This window comes from Dasypus novemcinctus, chromosome 17 (assembly GCF_030445035.2).
Source record: "Dasypus novemcinctus isolate mDasNov1 chromosome 17, mDasNov1.1.hap2, whole genome shotgun sequence".
Taxonomy (NCBI): Eukaryota; Metazoa; Chordata; class Mammalia; order Cingulata; family Dasypodidae; genus Dasypus; species Dasypus novemcinctus.
Window position 1 is genome coordinate 79,398,375 of NC_080689.1, and position 16,441 is coordinate 79,414,815.

A 16,441-nucleotide genomic window follows, 5' to 3' on the forward strand; every position below is an offset into this window, starting at 1 on the left:
GCCAGGGATGCTCCCATCTGCATTATTTCCCTGTGAACCAGGCCTTGGCAGAGTACTTAAGGTTGACTGGGGTCCCTAGGAATTGGGGTCAGCTATTCAGAACTGTAAAAAGAGGTGGCTGCTAGGTGAGGAGGGCTCCTGGATCTTTCTTTAGTGGTTCTTGACCTTTCGTGTCAGAGAGCCCTGTGGCTTTAAGCTGGAGCCCCGGGCTGGGAGGGAACTGGGAGGCAACAGGGAGGCCCTTGGTGGAAGCCCGCCTACCTGGGAGAGAACCTGCCCTAGGTGCGGCCTGGAGCCGAGCTGGGCGGGGACACGGGCTGGAAGTTGGAGTAAGCAGGAAGTGAGCCTGAGGCTGGCCCGGGAGGAAACCGACCCGGCTGAGCTCAGCTGCGACCGACTGCTGGGGAGACATGGTGAGTGCGCTGAGAAGGAGGAGGGGACCGGGGCTGGGGCTGGCCTTGCGAAGAGAGTCGGTGACGGCCCGGGAGTCAGAGGGCTGGGGGGAGTCAGAGGGCTGGGGCAGGCGTGGCCTGGGGACCCTCTTTGAACTCCTTGGCTGACAGTCTCTAAGCTTTCTGGGCCGGTGCTCTCTGCTCCCTCCCTCCCCTGACATGGGTGCTGGCCAGAGGAAGGGCTTTGGAGAGGGAGGCAGGGGTCAGAATTCCAGGCCAGGGCTCCCCCCTCCCACCTGTCATCTTCTCTTCCGGCCAGGTCTCCTGACGCTAAGGTTTCCAGCTCTACTTCCCGCCCCGGTGCCTGTGCTCAGCCCCTTTTGCCTTCCACTTTCCCCCCTAGACAGAAACCCACGGCCCCGAGTCCAAGGCATCGGCTTCCCACCCTGTCAAGGCGAGGAAGGGTTTGCCAGAGCCAGACGTTGCTTTTCTCCGCTCCTCTCCTTTTGACTCACACCCGACCCATTCGTAGAGGCCCCGCGGCTCAGGGAGGGAGGAGTTTAGTCCTGTTGTTCTCTCCCGGTTCAAAACCTTATCGTGACGCCCCAGGATGAGGCCTCGGCCAGGAAGGATTCGTCCTCCATTTCCCCCAGCACCCAGGCGGGGGGTTGACTTTAATATCTGCAGCGCAGAGGTGGCGCGGGGCCTGCACGTGGTGCTCAGCGGTGGGGAAAGCAGAAGTTTGTGGCTCAACGGCTCGGGGCGCCAGGAGGACGCCCACTGCCCTGGGCCATGCCAGCTGGTCTAGGGCTAGGCTGCCGCCGCGGGCGCCAGGGCCCAGGGCAGCTCTCCTGCCGCGGCCACCTCGGAGGGAGCGGCTAGTCCTGCGGGGCGGGACTGGCCCCGGGGGACCCGGGGGCTCTGGGGGGGCCAGGGGTAGGGGGTGTACGGCTCTGGGAATTGGTGGCTAACGGTGCAATTCTGTCCTGGAAGGGGACAGGGTCCTGAAAGTCCATTCAGATCGAGCCTGTCTAGTGCCAGCTCTCGCTTTCAGGGGCTGACCACGTTTTGTTTTGGTTACACAAGTAATGCACGAAAACATTCTCTTTATAAACAATTCAAGCCCTTACGAAATAGAAGCTAAAGTGGGCCTCCGAGGCTGGCCCTTTCCCGCCCCCTCCGCTCAGCCCGGTTAACCCCTGCGTTGCCGCCCAGGAGGAGGCCAGCGGAGGCCGGGGAAATGAGCGCGTGCGGAACCTGCAGAGCGAGGTGGAGGGTGTCAAGAACATCATGACCCAGAACGTGGAGCGCATCCTGGCCCGAGGAGAAAACCTGGACCATCTCCGTAACAAGACAGAAGACCTGGAAGCCACGGTGAGATGGGGGCACGCCGGGGGCTGGGGGCCGTGGGATGTGGGAAGAGAAGGCACGTGTTTATTTGAGGGGTAGGGACAACCAAGAGGGACGGAAATCTCGTTTCTGCCAGCCTTTTGCACGTCTCGGGAATTGGTGTGAGCAGAGTTCCCACTTCTGCTTCTGTTCTGCTTACACGTTCAGTGGCTGGGGTTTGGGCATACTGACCCATGGAGCCTTTTCAGAGCCAGTCGAATGCCAGTGCGTGCTTGGGCTTCCTTCTTGTGTAACTGGTGTTCTTTTTGAAGACTGCCCTTGGCGATATCATTAGGACCCCTCCTCTCCGGGACAAAAAGATTGAGTGGGAAAATCCTCCTTAAGTCTTTGCCCTTCTCCCAGGAGGTAGAGAACTGATGGAGCCTTGCCGAGTCGACTTTCCAGAGAAGCCAGGGAGAGCAGTGACATTCTTTGATTGCGGAGTCCTGGGCCAGCTGAAGGCTGCAATAATATCTCCCACAAGCCTTGCTAGGCCTCATTCTTTTCTCTTTCTCCAGCCAGGGGCTGAGGCCAGCTGCTCAGGGAGGAAGTGACTCCAAAGTGCAGCCCAGGCGCTGTGTCCAGCTGGGAGAGGCTGCTTCTAGCTTTCTCAATCCCGTGTGTGTAATCTCGGGCATATCGCTCTTGCGTCCTGGGACTTGGTTTCTCTTTCTAAAGCCTAGTCCGGGGAGGGGGGTGGCCCAGGGAAACATGTTCCTGCAACCGGTTCTGGGGAGTTTCCCACACTCCCAGCCCCGCACCCCTCCTACTGTCCTGGGTCCCTGTCCTGGGTCCCTCTCCCAGTTTCAACAGTCCCCAGGAAGACATGAAGCCAGCGAGATGTGCCCCTCCCCACTAGGGTCTGCCCTCCAGGGGGTACCGCAGGTCAGAGGGTCCTTGGGTGCGGGCATCTGGATCAGGCCCCGCAATGTGCATGAGGGTGCTGGGGTACGATGAGACAGGGGCAGGGCAGGGGTCCTACCCCACACAGCTGGGGAACCCCCAAGAGTCCAAGAAGTCTACATTTGAACCCAGCCTGCCAGACTGTCAGGAAGTGATACCTGTCAGGGTAGGAGGATAGAACGTTTTCTTAACAGCCTGTTACCTCACCTTTTAAACAAATATTTGGATTCGGGGCCTATGGGCCCCCGTTGGTCCTCTCGCCCCACCCCTGCGTCGCTGCGTCACTCACTCCACCCTGTCCCCAACAGTCGGAGCACTTCAAGACCACGTCGCAGAAGGTGGCGCGCAAGTTCTGGTGGAAGAACGTGAAGATGATCGTCATCATCTGCGTAATCGTTGCCATCATCATCCTCTTCATCGTGCTCTTTGCCACCGGCGCCATCCCTACCTAGGAGCCCCCGGCACCCCGCCCTTCTCTTGGAAGCAGCCTGCCCTGCCCTGGGAGGCTGCGCAGTCCTCCTGCTTCTCGCCCTGAGGACCCTCTGCCACACCGCCTGCCCCCAGGGAGCGCCTCGGGCGCCCCAGAGGAGAGAGCTGGACCGGAGCCGGTTCCCCGGCTCTGAGCAGCGGGCTGGAGGGGCCCCGAGGGCCAGCACGACAAGGGAGCCTGCTGGTGGTCGGGGGCCATAAAGACGTCAGTGTCCCTACCCGTGTGAGCTGTGCTTGCTTCCCGGTTTGCCTCTGGCTTTCAGCTTCTCTCTCTTTTTTCAAAGACACTTTCAAGCTGAGCCTCTCCCACTTGGGGCCCAGGTGGTTGGAGGGCCCGAGATCTTCTGTTGGGAGAAGAACGATGGAGCCGCCCCATCTTTCTTTGGCCCTCCCATTCCACATCCTTTCGTTGTCATAAGCCGCAGAGACAAGAATGTTCTGGGGGGAGGGGGTTCTTGGCATATGGAAAATGCAAAACCGTCGCAGCATTTTAGGGTGGCACACCCAGCTCCCAAGTGCTCCCCTCGGGTGCTGCCATGCCCTGCTGGACGTGCTGGCTTGGACGTGAAGCCAGCCTTGGGGGAGCACTCCGGCATCGGTTTGGGTCCCCTGCCTCTTCCCTTGCCAGCTCTTCTGTGGCCCTGTTGCCTCTAGAACTGGGCATGGGATGAACTGGACTGTTTTCCTTTTCCTTCTGCGGCAGGCCCTGCTGGTCTTCTGCCTGCCCTCGCCCTTCTGGGACTTAGCAGGGCTCTGGCTCACCCTGAGGGGGTGAGCACTGCGTCCCCCTCCCTCGAGTCTCATGGCTAAGCACAGTCAATGTCACAGGACAGGGCCCAGCCCCCCCACCCCTCCACACACAATGGGCCTCTGTCCTTGGGCCTCCCTCCTCCCCACCAGGTTCCACCATCATGGTCACTCCTTCCAGAGCCCCAGCTGCCTGGGTTTGGGGGGAGGAGTCTTGCCATCACCTCCACAGACTTGCCAGAATTGAAAAATTAAAAAAACCAAATCAAAACAAAACAAAAAACTGTTTTGGGGAGGGAGTGGGGAAGGGGGCCGAGACGGGAGGCAGGATTTGGGACTAGCACTGGCAAATCCACTTCTGGAACCAGGCTCCTTAATCCAGGGAGGGAAGAGGGCAGACAGAAGAGACTGGGGGTGGTCTTTCCCACAACCAAACCCATCCTCTCAGTCTACGCCTGGGTTCAAGGTCAAGGGAACTGAGGTGAAACCGCCTCCTTGGGACCAGGTGGCCGGGGAGGGTGGGAAGGGTGTGAAGCCCTCTTGGTGTGGGGCTTCTGGGCTCACAGGGACCCGGAGAGGAGCCTCCCACTCCTTCCCTCCACGGGGGCCTCACCTGAGGGGGGTGGCGGCCGCAGCAGTGAGTGGAGAGGACCCTGCGTTCAGCTCGGGAAGGCCCTGGAGAGAAGCAGACGTGCCAGCCTGTGCCCGTCTTCTGGCTGAGTAGAGCCATGCCAGGGCAGGGCTGCACCTGCTCTCTGCGGCGAGGAAGGGAAACAGAAAAGCCGAATTTAGCGTCTTCTCCATGGGGCGTGTGTGTCCACGTTTGGGTAGTGGTGGGACGCCCTCGCCAAGGTCGCAGACCCCTTCCCTGGCTTGTTCAGGGCCCTCTCCCGAGCCTGGCTCAGTGCCTGAGAGCGGCACCCTCGGGGGCACTTGGTGGGATGAAGAGTGACTCCCCAGCTGCACCCAGTACCCCTGACCCTGGACGCAGCTGCAGAACCCGCCGTGTCTGACCCTGGGGCCCCGAGGTGCGGCCACCCACAGCCCCTCTGCCGTGCCGCCCGGGCCACGCTGCCCAGCCCGTGTGGAGGCTCACGCCGCGCCCCGGGGGTGGGGGGGGGCCGTCCCGTTTCACGGGGTGGCGGGAAGGCGCGCCCCGCGCCCCGCCCCTCGGCTTCCTCCCGGGGCGGGCCGGCGGCAGTGCCGCTCGGCGGCCGAGGAGTCGGGAGCCGGCCGGGCAGCCGCGGCAGAGGCGATGGTGAGGGGCCGGCCAGGGCGCGGGGGTGCGGGGCAGGCGGGCGCCGGGGGCGCCAAGGCCAGGAGCCCGGGCGGCCTCGGCCCCGGAGCCTGGCGGCCCCGGCCAGGTGACGGGCTGCCGGCAGCCCGGGGCCAGGGCCAGCCCCTGCACGCCCCGCGTGCAGCCTGGCAGGGAAACTGAGGCCCGCAACCCCGGGCAGCCACCCGCGGGCGGGGTGAGTGCAGGGGCGGGCAGCACCACCTTGGGAGCTGGCCCGGGACTGGGCTCCTGCCAGCAACCAGCCTCCCGGCTCTGTCCCCTCACCTCCCTAAGCCTCCTTTTCCGCATCTGTGAAGTGGGGTCAGCAGTTCCCACCCTGCGGGGTTCTTGGGAAGTTACCGGAGGCTCAAGGGCAGAGATCCGCCTGGCACTCAGAACCGGCTCCCAAGAGCTGGTCGGTAATGTGCTGACCCCTTCGGCCCTCCTGGGGCCTGTGAGGAGCCAGCCCTGGCCCAAGTGGGAAATTTGAGCGGCCAGAGGGAGGCGGACAGTGGAGGCTGCGTCAGCCCCTGGGAGGGTACTGGAGGGCAAACTCCTTTCCCTGAGTGAAAACGAAAGGAAGACATTGCCTGTGAAAAGTTTCCCTGAAGTTATCCGAGATGGCACAGGCCCGCCTCCCCTCCTGACCCCTACCCAGGGGCGCGTTCCTCAGCTGGTCATTCACTGCTCCACCCGCAGACCTCAGCTCCTGCCCCCACTTGCCATTTCCAAGGCGAAGGTGTCAGGAGCTCCGGGTGCCCGTCCCGGCTGCTCCCCCGCCCCCACCCGCTGTGTGCTCCAGGAGTCTGCCTTGGAGAAGGTGGCGGAGATGGGGTGGGTCTCGGGGCTGGGGTGTCCTGCCGCCCGGAGGGCTGGCTCTTCCAGGGAACCGGAGCCAGGAAGAGGTTGTGGGGCAGGAAGGTAGCGCTGAGCCGCGAAGGCCACGCCAGGAAGCCGAGGGAGGCTCGGAGAACCGGGCAGAGTCCAGGGCCCACTTCCGAACCTCCAGGGCACGGGAGCGGTCGCGGCCAGCGGTGGGCCTCTGGCCAGCCCTCGGCCCCGGGGACACAGGCTGGGGCCAGGGTAGTGTATTGGAAAACCCCTGGACTCTCAAAGGAGACAGCAGTGGACCCGAGCCTCGCCCCTGCCCATTCCTTTGTCTCTTCTTGACCTCTTGCCCCCTTTCATACCTGCCCCCGGCTCTTCCTTTTCCTGCATCTCATCCCCCTCCCCTACCCAGTCCTTCTTCCTTTCCCTTCTTTTCACTTCTTCCCTGAGCCTCATTCAATTAACAAGTATTTCCTGAGTGTTTCCTCTGTGCCAGGCCTAGTGGCAGGTGTAGGGGATGGAGTAGAAACAAAACAGTGATGGGGAAGATGAAAGTAGAGCAAGTGATTTCTTGAATTCTTTGACCTTGTAGGTAGATGGACCTTCCTCATGCGCAGTCCAGAGAGTTGGCATCTTGAGCCACGAGCCTTCCTCACATGCACACGAGTTGAGCTGGCAGGCATCAGGAGGTCTGGGGAGCCTTTCACCCGGTGGCTAAAGCATGTCACCTCCCTTCACCTGCAGCCAGTTTAACAGAGGGAATGAGAATGCAATCCCTAGAGTTGACATGGGTTCAAGTCCCACCTCTCCTTCACCTGCTCTGTGATCTTGGGCCGGTAATTTAACCTCTCCAGGCCTCAGTTTCCTGTAAAATGGGGACAATGAGACTTACCTTGACGCGTTGTTGTGAAGCTTGCATGAGATTAAATAAAAGCGCACCTGGCAGCTTAGCGCACTGTGTGTGCTCACCCAACGGTCATTACTGCTTCAGAGGTGAAACCTTCTCCATGGCCTGTGATGCCTGATGGAGCTAAACTCAAGGCAGGTTATCGAGGCCCCGCGTTTAGGTAAGAAACAATGAAGACGAGAAGCGTGCAGGCTCACAAGAGGCCAGGCCTCGCGTGGTCGTATATTTTGATTGACCACAAGTCAGCATATCGTGTAGTATTTGCGATCTGACTGCTAAAAAAGCTGGAGGAAGTTCAGGCCACGACAATATTCACAGCTCTTCTTTATTGTTCCTCTAATGCACGCCGGGCATTATGCTAAGGCGTCTATTTACGATAGGTCACACAGTCCTTAAAGTATGGTTATGATCTGGAAATGATCGTTATCACCACTTTACAGATGAGGAAATGGAAGGTCAGGGAGGCCATATCCTCAGTTGTGGGTCCGTCAGCGGGTGAGTGGGTGAAGCGGGATTTGAACGGCGCGGCAGCTGGACTTTCGAGCACTGTTCTCGGTTCCTGAGCTGGGTAGCCGCACAGGTCCATTTGAGGAGAGCTGGAGGAGGATTTCTGGGCCACAACACGAAAGGGAGGGGAGAGGAGAGGTAGAGCAGGGAGCTCTTTGGAGAGCTGTACTTTTAGAAGAACATTCTCTAGAGAGAGTAGCAGTGTGTTGAGAACATTTCCTGTGTGACTGCCACCCTGTGCCTGCCAAACGCTGCTGCTCCCCCTTTTCCCTGGCTGAGGACCTCAAGTCCTGCAGGCCCTGGCGGGTCTCGGAAATGCCTTTCTCATCCTCCCTTCCTCTGTGTGATCTCTGCTCCCCGCCCCCCTGGCCTGGTCAGCACCTCTGCCCTGAGTTTTCTCACATCTCTTCCTCTCTCCGTGTCAGTCTACCACCAATGGATAAAATAGCCAGAAGCACTGGCCTCAAAAAAGCTGCATTAGCTCTTGTTTGCTCATTTTCTCTAAGGTAGCCTCCTCTCCTGGACTTTTCCTGCTTTCTCTGGGCCCAGCCTGCCCTTCCACCCTTGACCTCTGCCTGGCCCATCACTGAGCGTGCCCCTGTCTCTCGATGCCACCCCGTCAACCTCAGTTCTCAGCAAGTACCCTCTCTGTGGGCATTAAGTCTTGATTCTTCTCTAATTGTGTCACATACATCTCTTTTCCCCAGCTGCAGAGCAATTGCCTTAAGAGTGGGCACTGTTTATTCAGAAAATATTCACCATGCTTCCACTCTGTGCTGGCAATACGCTGAGTTACCACATGGAGTAAGACACAGTCCCTGCTTCTCTGAGCGCTTACCCCCTTCCATGCCCCATAGTTCTTCCTTTCTTGCAGCTCCAAAAAAAGACCTGGGCACGTAGTCAATGTCCTTTTCCTGCTAGCTGAGTGGGGGCCAAGGAGAGCTGGAGACCTGGATCCAAGGCCTCTGTGTTCCCTGCGCTTGTGTGTTCTTAGACACACTGCCATGGCTGCACAGTGAGGGTGCACAGCCAGCGCGCCCTGAGAATGTGACCCAGTCTCACCCCTTGGTGGAAAACAACAGCTCTACCGTTGAGACGATGAGAAAGAATATCCAGCAGCCTGCTGAACTCTCAGTGATTCTCAGTTTTGAATCTTTCTTCGTTCCTAAGGTTTGGCCTGGGATGGTGTGTTAGTCAAAGGGGTGCTGAGGCAAAGTTGGCTTTTATAAAGGGTATTTATTTGGGGTAAAATCTTACAAGGCCCTAAGGAGTCCACCTCAAGGCTGCTTTCTCGCCAAAGTCAGCTGCCACGCGTGGAAGCAAGATGGCGGCGATCGCTGCCGCGTCTCTCGGGCCTGCTCGGCCGCTCCGTTCTCTTCGGCTGCAAGCTGTCAGGCAAAGGGCTCATCTCTCTTCCTGGGTGCTCTGCTGTTAGAGCCTTCTCCTTTCTGTCACATGGCAGGACCGAGATGACCAAGTTCTCCCCTCTTCCGTGCGGGAGTGTCCGTTTGTACGGCCTGCCAAGATGCATAGGGCTTTAACCCGAGGCAGGCCTTACTGCTGTGGTGGAATCAAAGGCCCCAAATTGGCTTTATCAAGTAAACTTAACGCCTTTGAACTGAATACGATGAAAGGGTATCGCACCCAGAGGGACAGACCAGTTTACTAACATAATCCTTCTCTTTTTTGGGTTTCATAAATAATCTCAAACCTCCACAGACTGCTTGAATGTGGAGCAGTTGGAATGACCGAATCCTGGAGCCTGGCTGAATAGTATAGTGGTAACAGTGGTGGCGATGACAGTCGCTGCAGGGAAAGAGAGAAAAGAGCTCAGCTTGCCTGCTCTCCGCATCAGTCCTTTTTTTAAAAAATATAAATATATTTTAAAAAGATACATAGATCACACAAAATGTTACCTTAAAAAAATATGAGATTCCCATATGCCCCACTCCCCACACCCCCCACTTTTCCCACATCAATGACGTCTTTCATTAGTGTGGCACATTCATGGCACTTGTTGAATACATTCTGGAGCACTGTACACTGCATGGATTATAGTTTACAGTGTAGTTTACACTCTCCCCCAGTCCATTCAGTGGGTTATGGCACGGTATATAATGTCCTGCATCTGTCCCTGCAATATCATTCAGGACAACTCCAAGTCCTGAAAATGCCCCCTTGTCACACCTCTTCTTCCCTTTCCCTGCCCTCGGCAACTCCCGTGGCCACTGTCGCCACATCAATGATATAATTTCTTTCATTGCTAGATTCACAATAATTCTATACTAGAATACCAGTAAATCCAGTAATCCATATATACATATTTTCAAAAAATATTCTTTCTTTATTTTTCTCCCCTCCCCCCAGTTGTCTGCTCTGTGTCCATTCGCTGTGTGCTCCTCTGTGACAGCTTCTATCCTTATCAGCTGCACGGGAATCTGTGTTTCTTTTTGTTGCGTCATCTTCCTGTGTCAGCTCTCCGCTTGTGCAGCGCCACTCCTGGGCAGGCTGCACTTTCTTTTGCACTGGGCGGCTCTCCTTACGGAGCGCACCCCCGCGTGGCAGGGCACTCCTTGCGCGCATCAGCACTGCGTGTGGGCCAGCTCCACACGGGTCAAGGAGGCCCGGGCTTTGAACCATGGACCTCCCATGTGGTGGCGGGCGCTCTATCCATTGGGCCAAGTCTGCTTCCCTGTAATCCATATTTTATTCCTCCATCCTGAGGACCCTGGGATGGTGATGTCCACCCCACTTTTTAATTGAGAGGGGGCTTCTATCCCACATGGCTGATGGACAGGACTCTCCTGCTTGCAGTTGTAGACTCTCTTGGTTTCTTGATGTGTTGGTTGACCATCCCTACCTCCTTGTTAGCTGACCTGGGTGAGTCCAGTGAACTGGAGAGTAGTTGTTGCAGCTCTGCTGAGCCTCCTGGTTCCCCAGATGTGGCTTCCCCCAGCCTGACGCACATTCCCCAGCAGCGGTTTGCCTGCCCCTTCTCCAGGCAGGTGGCTTTTCTAGCTCTTGGGTAAATATTGACATACTTGGGTTTCAGCCGCCTACCCCTCCAAACTCTCACTGGGCTGGAGAAACATGCTGTGATAACATCCCTTGCGAATGAGAGTTGCCTTTGGAGAAGCTACAAGGGGACTGACCCACTCACTGAGTCCTTGTGATGTCCATGTCTGTGCTGGCCCTGCAGGACCCTGGGGCGGTCGAGGCTGGAATTAGGGCACTGGCCCCTGCCCCACTCTGGGAGTTTGTGATCTGGTTGGGGACATAGGATTCAGATGCTGGGAAAGCTGGGAGGCCGTGGGCAAGGCAGCTGCAAGGACCCTGCAGGAGGATTCCTGCCTGGGTGGGAGGTGGTCCTCTGTGACCCCTGGATCCCTCTGAACCCTTTAAGTTCTCTGGTTTTCAGTGGCGTTCACTCAAATGCCAAAATGTCTGCTGCAGATAATGCAAGATGTAGATTGGCAGGCAAGGGGACTTGGGGAGGAGGAGGGAACAGGGAAGTGCTGTGGAGGGCTTAGCAGGCCCAGGCTGAGAAGAGGGAGTCGCTAAGGTTTTTTTTTTAAAGATTTATTTCTTTATTTATTTCTCTCCTCTACCCGCCCCCCAGTTGTCTGCTCTCTGTGTCCATTTGCTGAGTGTTCTTCTGTGACTGCTTCTATCCTATCAGTGGCACCGGGAACCTGTGTGTCTTTTGTTGCATCATCTTGCTGTGTCAGCTCTCAGTGTGGGCCGCGCCACTCCTGGGCGGGCTTGTGCTTTTCTCACGGCTCTCCTTACAGGGTGCACTCCTTGCGTGGGGGGGGGCTCCCCTACGCAGGGGACACCCCTGCGTGACAGGGCACTCCTTGTGCGCATTACGCGGGGGACACCCCTGAGTGACAGAGCACTCCTTGCGCGCATCAGCACTGCGCTTGGGCCAGCTCCACACGGGTCAAGGAGGCCCAGGGTTTGAACCTTGGACCTCCCATGTGGTAGACGGACGCCCTAACCACTGGGCCAAGTCTGCTTCCCCGCTAAGGTTTTTTAATCCATTGGTGTTCATCTCCCTGAACTCCTGCTCTCCCTACTGCCTCCTGCCCTGGTCTCTTCATTATGCATCCAGGGCCCAGTGTTATTTCCTTCGTGACCCATCCTTTCTCCTTCTCCCCTGTCCTCTGAGCCCCTCTTTGTCCAATGAAAGGAGCTGGCTTCTCTTGACAGGTGAGGCTGCAGCCCAGGCAGGGACCCCATGGGTTGGTCTCATTTCTGAGCTAGCCCCGGTGGAAACCCTGGCTAGGGGGCCAGAGGTCAGAGGCCAGGGAGGCTGAGGTCCCCAGGCAGACCCCGTGTGGGGAGCAGAGTCTGGTCAGGAGGCCAAACTGCTCTGACCAGCCAGAGGCCCAAGAATGGAGACCTGAGTCGCTCAGGTTGTAGCAAAGGGGTGGGTGTGGGGTGGAGTGGGGTGAAGTGGGGTGGAGGGGGCGTAGGGGTGGTAGGCAGAGGTGGCGACATGCGCTGGTCAAAATGACCTTCCTAACCCTGGGAGAGGGCACTCCTCTGGTCTGGCTTCCAGCCCAGGCGTCTGCTCTGTGCTGCCCCTCAGGCCAGTGGGAGGCCATCGGGCAGGTGTGCCTGGGGCACAGGCCGTCCTGGAGCCGGTCACGTGTCTGATTCACGGGACGTGGGGCCCTGGGATGGTCCCCCGCTGGAGCAGCTTAGAGGAAACCAAGATGCTGACCCAGGGCCCACCCTGAAGAGCAAGGGCCAGTGTGACCCGACCGGGCCGCTCGCCCAGGGGGGCCCTTCTCTGCACACACCCCAGCCCCTTGCAGGAGCCAGGCCGCTCCTCCTACGCCCTCACGCAGCACACGGGGTGGGGGGGGCCCGGCGGGGCCTCGCGCCACTCTGACGGTGGGCTTGGGGACCAGGCAGGGCACGAGTTGGAGCGATGCCAGCAGCAGGCCGACGAGGTGACGGAAATCATGCTCAACAACTTCGACAAGGTCCTGGAGCGCGACGGGAAGCTGTCGGAGCTGGAGCAGCGTTCCCACCAACTCCTGGACATGGTGTGGGGCCGGGGGCCGGGGCCGGGGGGGAGGGGGGGGAGCTGCTCTCAGGCTGTCTTGGTCAGTGTGGGGTCTCTGGTTTCCCTGAGGCACCCCTCTCTTAGGGAGGCAACCAGCAGGCCTCACTTCCTGGCTTGGTGAACCAGGGGTTCGTACTTTCCAGGGTCCGAGACCCAGCAGGGAGGGTCCCAGGCAGGCTGTGTGGAAGGAGGGAGCAGACGGGATAGGGAAGATGCAGGAGGAGACTTGGCCTTGGGCGGGGGTGTGTGGGGGTGACACCGACTAGGGGGCGGGGTGGGCGGAGCTGGGCCAGAGGCGCTGGGGGAAATCGCTAACTCCCGCCCTGTATCTGGGGTGTCCACAGAGCACAGCCTTTAGCAAGACTACCAAGACCCTGAGCCAGAAGAAGCGCTGCGAGAACATCCGGTGCTGGGTGTACGTGGGGCTGGCGGTGGGCGCCGTCCTGCTTGTCACCCTGATCGTGCTGCTGGTCGTCTTCCTCCCGAGTGGCGCTTAGGGCAATGGCGTCCCACAGGCCCAGGGACATGGGCACTGCCCCCGGGCCTGGGCACGGAGCCAGCTGGGCCCCGTGGGACCCGCCAAATGGCCGCGCCGGCCCCTTCTGTTCTCCAGAGAAGCCTGGCGCCGAGGCCAGCTCTGGAGGGCAGCCCCGAGGTGTGCGTGCCCCTCTGCGTCTCCCATCGTGCCACAGACAGGCCCTGGAGGGCAGCCTGCTGCACTGGCCAGGCCAGCCCACCTGGGGCTCAGTAAAGCTGCTGTTTGATTAAAATCTTCTGCGTGTGTGTCTGTATGTGCAAATATGAACGCCCCCTGGGTTGGTTTGGTCCAGCCTCACTCTGCCCCAATCCCTGGGTGGCTTAGAAAGCCCACCATCCAAAGGACTCCACCCCCAAGGAGGAGGCGTCTTCTCTCTTCCCTCTTTGATCCAATACTACCCAGACAGACTTCTCTGCAAGTATACCCGGCAGTCCCCAAACTAAACCCTTGAACCAGTCCTCCCCCTCTGAGCCTGTTTCCCTGGGAATGGGATCCATCATTTCCTATTTTCTGGCATCTTAGGGATTCTCAGAGGGCCAATGGGACTCCAGGTGGGATGACAAAGAGAAAGGCATTTTTATAGCATGAGACTGTCACCGTCAGATGGACTCTGCCCCTTTAGAACGCAGGACCAGGAGGATGGCTTGGAGTTTGTTTTGTAGAAAGGAACTCAGGCTTTTCAAAGATCTGGGGGCCTTATGAAGCCCGGCAAGCATCACTGAGCCCAGGCGATGGGATAAAGAAAGAAGCCCCCCCTCTCCCCCGCCTCAAGAGGGTGGAAGCAGGGCCTCCGCCTGGGTGACTTAACTGCAGCTCAAAGTTGACTGGGGCTGGCAAGGGGAGTTCAGGGCCAAACGAGAAACCTAAGCTGTTCCTTGCTAATTGGAGTGAAGGCTTTGGCAAAGAAACAATCACAACCCCTCCCAGTTGGATGGAGCTTTCCATCTTGCAGATTTGTTCCTTCCACTTGCCTTATCACCCTCTTCCTTTCACTAAAAAGATGCAGGAGAGCACTTGCCCTGCAGCTACTCTGCAACACCTTACTGACAGGCTGTATGAATTTGGCAAGCCCCTTCCGAGGCGGGTTTCACCTAGGTGAAAAGGGGATGAGATATTTAGCTCCCAGTACCATTGTGAGGATGTATTGATATTATGTGTATAATACCCATCCATGTAAACGTTCTAGATGCCAAATAAATGGTAACTGTCAGCCAAATAATTCAATGTAGGGATTCTCGAGCCTGCCTCACTTTAGAGCCACCTGTGGAACTTAGAAAAATTGAATTTAATCAGAATCTTGGAAGGCAGGCGTCAGACATGGGTGATTGTTTTTTTTTCCTCAAGCGCCGCCGGAGGTTCCCGTGCAGCCAGGGATGCGAGCCACCGACTGGTCTATTTACAGAGGCTGAGGGAGAGCGTGGGCCGGGGCTCGAGGTCACACAGACCCCTACGGGCAGGGGCGGCCCCAGCTGCCCGGGCAGAGGGCAGGTGGGCCCAGCACCCTCTGCCACTGAGCCTCCCGCCCAGACAATGCACAGGAAATTTGTATTTCTTTAGGGATGGGTGGGTGGGTGGACCAGGGACCGCCGGCTCCTTAGCCGCCGCCGCCCATCCCCGATGTTCGCGAGCTCCGATGGCCCGGGCCCTGGCTATGGTGGCAGCCTGTGATCACCTGACATGCCTGAGCCAATGAGAAGCGGCCGGATGAAGACTTCCGCCTTCCGGGTATTTAATGCCCACTGTGCCCGCCCCCCGCACGCCCTGATTGGCCACCCCTTGTCACTCGCCAGCTCACTGGCCGGCGCCGTGAGGCCGCGGCCTGGCGGGGTGCGGAGGCTTGGCGGCTCGGGGGCGGCGGCCATGGCGTCCTATTTCGACGAGCACGACTGTGAGCCGTCGGACCCCGAGCGGGACGCCCGGACCAACATGCTGCTGGAGCTCGCGAGGTGGGGCTGGCGGGATGGATCACCTGGAGTGCGGCCGCCCGGGCGAGGGGACTTGGGGGACCGGCCGGAGCAGGAGGGGAGGGGGCGTGGGGCCGGGAGGGCCGCGGGCTCGGGGCGATGCGAAGGCGGGTCCGGGCCCGTGGGCGTCTTCCCTGGGGACCCCAGCCACGGAAGCCAGTGCCTTTCGAACCGGATTGGCCCCGTCACTGCTGCATGGTCTTTAGAACTTCTCGGCACCCGTGGCGTTTTAGCAGCTGTAAAGCCGCTTCCTATCTGCCTTTTACTTGGCGAGCCCCTACTAAGCGGTCGCTATTATCCCTAGTTAGCCGGGCAGGGTATTTATCTTGTACCGTCCAGGAATTAGGGGGGCAAGGAGAAAGTCTGGTTTTCCTGGGTTCCCATCTGGCCTCCTCCCCCCCCAGGTCCCTTTTCAACAGGATGGACTTTGAGGACTTGGGGTTATTGGTAGATTGGGACCACCACCTGCCTCCACCGGCTGCCAAGACCGTGGTGGAGAATCTCCCCAGGACAGTCATCAGGGGCTCTCAGGCCGGTGAGAACACGTCATTCCTTCTGCGGCTTGGGGCGGGTCTGCCGGGTTCACTCCCCTCCCCCAAGCAGGACTGTCCTCTGGACCTTCAGATCCCCAGGCCAGGTTGGGGCTAGGGGATCCCGCCGGAGTGGGAACTGGGAGGTGGGGCCCACAGCAGCTCTCCTGATCAGCACTCCCTCTCAAAGAGCTCAAGTGCCCCGTGTGTCTTTTGGAATTTGAGGAGGAGGAGACTGTGATTGAGATGCCTTGCCATCACTTCTTTCATTCCAACTGCATTCTGCCCTGGCTTCGCAAGGTAAACCACTTCCCTTCTTCCAGCCCCAGCCCTGCCCTTGGCCCAGTTCTTTAGTCTCTCTGGGGTAATGGACTGCTGGTGGTGGGGGGATCAAAGTGGGTGGGAAGTGGGAGGAGGGGGAAGGATGCCGGTTTATGAACACCAGACCTGGGCTGAAACCCTGCCCCTCCCTGCCTTTCCCAGACAAATTCCTGCCCCCTGTGCCGCCACGAGCTGCCCACTGATGACGACACTTACGAGGAGCACAGACGAGATAAGGTAGGGGCTGGGGGCAGGTGTGGAAGGTGGCAGCGGGCCCCCTCTCCTCTCCTTCCTCACCCCAGCAGGCCTGTGTGGATCTCAGAGTCACTGGCTCTGGCCACCTTCCCAGTGACTTCACTGAGGGACACAGGCCTGCAGCTGTGGCCTCTGTCCACTGTGCCCTCTTCCCCCTAGGCTCGGAAGCAGCAGCAGAAGCACCGACTGGAGGACCTCCACGGGGCCATGTACACATGAGCTGGCTGTGGCTGAGCGCCGGCCCTGCCCGTCTTCCTCCGGCACCTTGAATACTCATTAAAGGTTTCTTTACCCACCCTGCGGCTGCATTGGCTCACA

The 16,441-nt window shown here is 59.0% G+C and overlaps 3 protein-coding genes across 3 annotated transcripts; all 3 read left to right on the forward strand.

The window, feature by feature from the left end:
- The first annotated feature begins 277 nt into the window (after positions 1-277).
- On the forward strand, positions 278-3,268 carry VAMP8 (vesicle associated membrane protein 8). The gene is made up of 3 exons (XM_004447137.5): positions 278-413; positions 1,608-1,766; positions 2,993-3,268. Exons 1-3 carry the CDS (start codon positions 411-413, stop codon positions 3,134-3,136), a joined length of 306 nt encoding a protein of 101 aa, XP_004447194.1. The 5' UTR covers positions 278-410; the 3' UTR covers positions 3,137-3,268.
- A 1,822-nt stretch (positions 3,269-5,090) lies between these two features.
- Positions 5,091-13,159, forward strand: VAMP5 (vesicle associated membrane protein 5). Its single transcript, XM_058279023.2, has 3 exons — positions 5,091-5,178; positions 12,358-12,495; positions 12,860-13,159. Exons 1-3 carry the CDS (start codon positions 5,176-5,178, stop codon positions 13,010-13,012), a joined length of 294 nt encoding a protein of 97 aa, XP_058135006.1. The 5' UTR covers positions 5,091-5,175; the 3' UTR covers positions 13,013-13,159.
- A 1,685-nt stretch (positions 13,160-14,844) lies between these two features.
- RNF181 (ring finger protein 181) lies at positions 14,845-16,419 on the forward strand. Its single transcript, XM_004447134.4, has 5 exons — positions 14,845-14,999; positions 15,422-15,552; positions 15,738-15,847; positions 16,031-16,105; positions 16,283-16,419. The coding sequence occupies exons 1-5, from the start codon at positions 14,914-14,916 to the stop codon at positions 16,340-16,342; spliced, it is 462 nt and encodes a 153-aa protein (XP_004447191.1). The 5' UTR covers positions 14,845-14,913; the 3' UTR covers positions 16,343-16,419.
- The last annotated feature ends 22 nt before the right edge of the window (positions 16,420-16,441 follow it).

What these genes read in the sequence shown, in the direction of transcription:
- VAMP8 (XM_004447137.5), top strand. An exon ending in CAGAAGACCTGGAAGCCACG is followed by an intron (nt 1,767 to 2,992) that starts GTGAGATGGGGG and finishes TGTCCCCAACAG; the next exon opens with TCGGAGCACTTCAAGACCAC.
- VAMP5 (XM_058279023.2), top strand. An exon ending in CCCACCAACTCCTGGACATG is followed by an intron (nt 12,496 to 12,859) that starts GTGTGGGGCCGG and finishes GGGTGTCCACAG; the next exon opens with AGCACAGCCTTTAGCAAGAC.
- RNF181 (XM_004447134.4), top strand. Translation starts at nt 14,914, where the DNA reads ATGGCGTCCTATTTCGACGAGCACGACTGTGAGCCGTCGGACCCCGAG. An exon ending in TTCTGCCCTGGCTTCGCAAG is followed by an intron (nt 15,848 to 16,030) that starts GTAAACCACTTC and finishes TGCCTTTCCCAG; the next exon opens with ACAAATTCCTGCCCCCTGTG. An exon ending in AGGAGCACAGACGAGATAAG is followed by an intron (nt 16,106 to 16,282) that starts GTAGGGGCTGGG and finishes TCTTCCCCCTAG; the next exon opens with GCTCGGAAGCAGCAGCAGAA.